Source organism: Uloborus diversus, chromosome 5 (genome assembly GCF_026930045.1).
Source record: "Uloborus diversus isolate 005 chromosome 5, Udiv.v.3.1, whole genome shotgun sequence".
Taxonomy (NCBI): domain Eukaryota; kingdom Metazoa; phylum Arthropoda; class Arachnida; order Araneae; family Uloboridae; genus Uloborus; species Uloborus diversus.
The window spans coordinates 73,344,445-73,349,815 of record NC_072735.1 but is presented as its reverse complement, the minus strand read 5'-3'; the positions used below and the strand labels follow the sequence as shown (position 1 = coordinate 73,349,815).

The 5,371-nt window shown below is 36.3% G+C and overlaps 2 protein-coding genes across 2 annotated transcripts; both read right to left on the bottom strand.

Annotated features, from left to right (window-relative positions):
* Positions 1-1,329: 1,329 nt before the first annotated feature.
* LOC129222969 (uncharacterized) lies at positions 1,330-2,100 on the bottom strand. Its single transcript, XM_054857532.1, has one exon. The coding sequence runs from the start codon at positions 2,098-2,100 to the stop codon at positions 1,330-1,332; it is 771 nt and encodes a 256-aa protein (XP_054713507.1).
* A 536-nt stretch (positions 2,101-2,636) lies between these two features.
* LOC129222968 (uncharacterized) lies at positions 2,637-3,752 on the bottom strand. The gene is made up of 2 exons (XM_054857531.1): positions 3,275-3,752; positions 2,637-3,172 (listed from the first exon to the last, which is right to left on the bottom strand). Exons 1-2 carry the CDS (start codon positions 3,750-3,752, stop codon positions 2,637-2,639), a joined length of 1,014 nt encoding a protein of 337 aa, XP_054713506.1.
* Between the last annotated feature and the right edge of the window lie 1,619 nt (positions 3,753-5,371).

Below are 5,371 nucleotides of genomic sequence, written 5' to 3'. Positions count from 1 at the left end.
TATAATACATATGTATGTATCAGTTTTACCAATTATTTCATATTTAGATTTTGAAAAAAAAATTTCCCATTCACTTTTTGCTACATTTTTTTTGTAAAATACCCAGTTTTTGGGTATTTACCCAGGCCTTGGGAAAATACCCGGGTAAATACCCAAAAAAATATTTACCTACCCGCTGGGTATTTACCCGATCCACATCACTAGTTGTGAAACATATTGAAATAAATGGAACCATTATGTATAATAGCAAAAATTATCAATTTTCTAAAAGGTTTTCATGCATTAAAAAACAAAACCAAAAAAAAAGAGACGTTTTGCGGGAGTGACCGTACAGACACATACAAATCAATATTTTTCAGGTAAACATTTTTTTTTCTAAAAAAGGAAACTTTATATAATGATACATAATTATCCTTATTTATTTGATGTATTACAGTTGAGAGCCAAAGTTTGAAATTCCGGTAATAAACTGCAAATATATGTGTAAAAATGTTACATTTGTGAAAAGGGATTTAAAAATCTGCAATGATGATAATATTGTTTATTGTGCAGTAAATAAATACCTTTGTGCCGAGGAATAATAGGTGATGAATACGAATCATAAATGAAACTCAGAATTCAAAATGATGACTCGTTCATTCACAATCTAGATCACAAAATTCGATTTTAATAGTGGACTGTAAAATCGCACAAAAGAACTCAGAAACACAGACTCAATAGGTTTACACAACCCGTAACGCAAATGGCACAGAACAACTCGCACGAAAAACACAACACAATCAACTCGAAAATCAACCAAAGTCGAAGTATTTTTAGACTGTTGCCACAACCTTCTAAAGAAATTATTTAAATTTAATTGGGAACAAAAACCACGGAGTAAAACATTTTAGCATAAAGAAAAAATTTAACAGACTTCACGGTAATCACATTGAGATAAAATTATAATCAGATGTGAAGCGGAACAGCGCATTTTCTCTTCCTCTTAATGTTTTTTTTCTTTTTTTTTGTGTGTGTTCTCGCTGTACCAAACATACTCCCAGCCTTGAAACCCCAGGCGGGTTCAAAACTCACGAAAGGCAACTACCTGAAAAGAGAACACATAAATACAACAAAAAACCTAAAATAGAAACAATTGAAAATGCAGTCTCTAATAAAAGTCACAAAGTCAGTTCAGAGGTAATGCACAAAGTTTAGAAATTGGTCTCTTTAGTACACCATTTGCAGTTATTAGCTCTACAACACGTACTCTATTGTCTTTTCCTGGGAAAACATGTTGAATCCTACCTAGACTCCAGCGTAGAGGAGAAAGGTTCTCGTTTTTGACTAACACTAAGTCACCTGGTTGAAAGTCACGTTGTAATTTACACCACTTTGGCCTCTGTTGCAATCTACACAAGTATTCATTACTCCAACGTCTCCAAAATTGTTGAAGTATCTTTTGCATGTTTCTCCAACGGTTAATGTTTTCTCTGCAGTCAAGCCCGGTTCTGGAATGGCACTCATAGATGTTCCAATCAAGAAGTGTCCGGAAGGCAGAGCTTCTAACTCATTTGGATCAGATGAAGCTGGTGTCAGTGGACGCGAATTTAAACATGCCTCGATTTGCGTAATAAGCGTTAAGAATTCTTCAAACGTTGGTACAACGTTTCCAAGGCATCTCTTTAGATACTTGACAGATTTAATTCCTGCTTCCCACATGCCTCCAAAGTGAGGCGCAGCAGGAGGTTCGAAGATCCATTTGATGCTTTCAGATGACAGATAGCCATAAAGATGATCATTTCGTAACATATCGAACGCCTTTCTCAACTCTTTACTGGCACCCTTAAAATTTGTGCCACAATCACTGTGGATTTCTACAGGCTTGCCTCGACGTGCTATGAACTTCTTCAAAGTTGCTATGTAGGATTTTGTCGTAAGGTCTCCTACTTTTTCTAAATCTACTGCTCTCGTAGAGAAGCAAACAAATAGACACACGTAACACTTTGTAATTTTCACTCCTTTGTCAGTTCGATTTTTGATATTGAATGGTCCGGCGAAATCTATTCCTACACGAGTAAATGCTCTACTTGCAGTAACTCTTGAAACTGGAAGATCAGTCATAATCTGATTCGCAGTTTGAGCGCGAATTCTGCAGCAAATAACACATTGATGAGTACACCTTCTAATAGCATCTCTAGCACTAAGAATCCAAAACTTTTGCCGTATAACCGAAAACAGTAATTGTGGGCCAGCGTGAAGATAAACTTGATGATTAAATTTGTGATGTGATGACTCTTAGGGAGAATCATGGGATATTTTCTGTCTTCTGATAAGTTCGAATTTTTAAGTTACACGCATAATTCCAGTTGAATCTAAAAATGGTGTTAAACTTAAAAGCTTACTTCTTGGTTTTGGAGGCTTCCCAGATTTTGAACAGTTTAACTCCTCGGAAAGGGCTGATTGTTGAACAATTTTAATAATCGCTGATGTACTCTTCAAGACTTCTCTGTTGATACATGACTCTGAAGACGATTCTCAGGTAGAGTGGAGCAGTTATTTTTGACTCTTATGCACCATGCTACTACTCTGCACAACTTTAACCACGATGAATATTTTGTAATTAATTCTGGCTCTTGAAATTTTGACACACAAGAATTCTAGCCTTTCTTCTCCTCCTTGAGCACAATTTCACTAAGTTTTGAGTCAATGACTACCTTTGGTTCAGTAATTTCAATAGGTTGTTTGAGCCATTGAGGTCCGTGCAACCACAATGTACTCCTCAAAAACTCTGATGGTAGTTTTCCTCTAGTTCCACAGTCGGCTGGATTCTTTGCTCTAGCTACGAATTTCCACGAAACACTAGGATTGGCATCTTGAATTTTGGCTACACGATTTGCAACAAATGGTTGCCAGCGACGTGGTTCAGAGTTAATCCATGACAATGCGACACGCGAATCTGTCCAAGCATAGACATGATCAAAGGGAATTTCAATATGGGTACAAACAACTTGTAAAAGATTTGATAACAGTAAAGCAGCACAAAGCTCAAGCCGCGGAAGAGACTGGGACTTCAGCGGTGCTACTCTAGTTTTTGCAGCTAAAATATTTACTTGCACTTTTTGATCACTTGAAGATTTTACATATATCACTGCACAATATGCCTTCTCTGAAGCTTCAGAAAATCCATGAATTTCTATAAGAGATTGACTAGAACACAAAACAAAACGCGGAATTTGAAAAGTTGATAGCTATGATAGTTCTGAATAAAATCTCCACTTTTCTTCACATTTTTTACCAATAGGTTCATCCCAACCAATATCGTAACTCCATAACTCTTGAATCAAGATCTTGGCGTACACAATTACAGGTGCTAACCATCCCATAGGATCAAAAATTTTGGCAATCTCAGAAAGAATATTTCTCTTAGTGCATGGCTTCTCTATATCAATGGATTCAGTGAAATGAAACGTATCTGTAGATGGCTGCCACTGAATTCCTAAAACCTTAACTCTTGTGTCACAATTGATCTCTACAGAAGTATTATTTGCTCTACACTTTTCGGGAATGTCCTTTAAAACATTTGGCACGCTTGAAAGCCACTTTCTCAGCGTAAAATCTCCCTTCAACATCATCTCAAACATTTGTTTGGCCACGAGTTTGGCTGTTTCTTCAATTTGGGCTCCTGAAAGAAGGTCGTCAACGTAAAAATCACGAATAACAACGTCTACTGCTAAGGGAAAGTTGTCCTTTCCATCTAATGCGAACTGTTTCATTACTCTTGTAGATAAAAATGGGGCGCTCGCAGTTCCATATGTAACCGTTACTAATCTGTAAGATTGCAAAGGTTCATTTGAATTTTCTCGCCACAAAACTCTTTGCCAGTTCCTATCTTCTGAATGCACTCAAATTTGCCGAAAATTTTTTTTTCTACATCTGCGCAAAAGACTACTTTATACGTTCTAAACCGAAGGAGAATAGGGAAGAGTTCTTGTTGAATTCTTGGCTATGTCATCAAAAGGTCATTCAACGAAAGACCTGAGGTTGATTTCGCAGAAGCATCAAAAACGACTCTTAATTTGGTAGTAGAATTCTATTCTTTTACTACACCATGATGGGGAAATACTAGGATGAATCATTAAGCACTTCATTATTAGGGATCATTTCCATGTGGCCAAAGTTATAGTATTCACTCATAAAGTTCTTGTACTGCTCGAGCACCTCAGGCTTAGATGATAATGATTTCTCCAACGATTTAAATCTGAAAACTGCTGCTTGTCTAGACTCACCAAGCAACTCTGGAGATGAATGGATGGGTTTTACTGTATAAATACCGTTTTTATCTCTCAAAAATGCAGATAAAAAATGATTCTCACAGTCTTGTTCTAGTTTACATAAACTAGAAATTTCAGGCACAGAGTCTAATTTCCAAAAATTATTTAGCATCTCTTGTGTTTCCAATTGAATATTATTCCCTTAAACAGTATGGTTTCCCGTCGCAGGAAAGCTAACACTACCTGAAATAATCCACCCTAAATCAGAGCGAGATGCATATGGCATATTTTCGCCTCCTTTCATAGTTTCTCCTGTGAACATTGGCATGGAAATGTCTACTCCTAATAGAATATCAATTGGTCCACTTTTGAAAAATGTTGGATCTGCTAATGTGAGATCGCTAAATTGCTCAACACTGTTTACTCAAAGTTATATGTGGTAATTCTCCAATAATTTTGTTTATCACAAACACGGGAGTGGTGAATGATAACTTATTAGTGAAATGTGGGACAAATTTGATTTCTGAAATTCCATTAGTTTTATGATTCATCATAAAACTGATCAGACTTATTCCATTAGTCTGATGATCCAAGGCATGATATGAGAAATTTAGCTCTTTTTCTAGATAAGCGTAACCTCTGTAAACAATCCTCAGTCCCAGTCGAGTAACGCTCGACAAGGTTGCAACTCTCCAGAAGAATCTACTACCTTGATGATTGCAGTACACAAAAATACCTGCCCATGATAGTTTAAGTCAGAAACACAAGAAGTTATGGGCGCAGAAATATTTTCATGCATCGATGAATCTCCGATTACGTTTTGATCACTGTATGATGCAGCTGTTGATTGTGGAACAAATACCTTAGCACTGGTTGATAATGTATTTGAATTACTCGCACCTTGATAATTAACTTCGGAGTTGTTCTCAGACTGATTATAATGAAGCAAGGTGTGATGATTTTCAGCACATTTTTTACATTTATAAACACTCTTATACTGAGATACTCTGTGATTTCAAAGTAAACAATTGAAGCACACATTAATTTTCTTTTCCAAAATTAGCACGATCTTGAACATTTAAATTCAAAAATTTATCACACTTAACTAAAGAATGCTTATC

Excerpts from the sequence above, each read along its gene's own strand:
- LOC129222968 (XM_054857531.1), bottom strand. The coding sequence starts at position 3,752 with ATGAAACAGTTCGCATTAGATGGAAAGGACAACTTTCCCTTAGCAGTA. Across the intron at positions 3,173-3,274 it reads TGGTTGGGATGAACCTATTG|AAATTCATGGATTTTCTGAA; the intron begins GTAAAAAATGTG and ends AATCTCTTATAG.
- LOC129222969 (XM_054857532.1), bottom strand. The coding sequence starts at position 2,100 with ATGACTGATCTTCCAGTTTCAAGAGTTACTGCAAGTAGAGCATTTACT.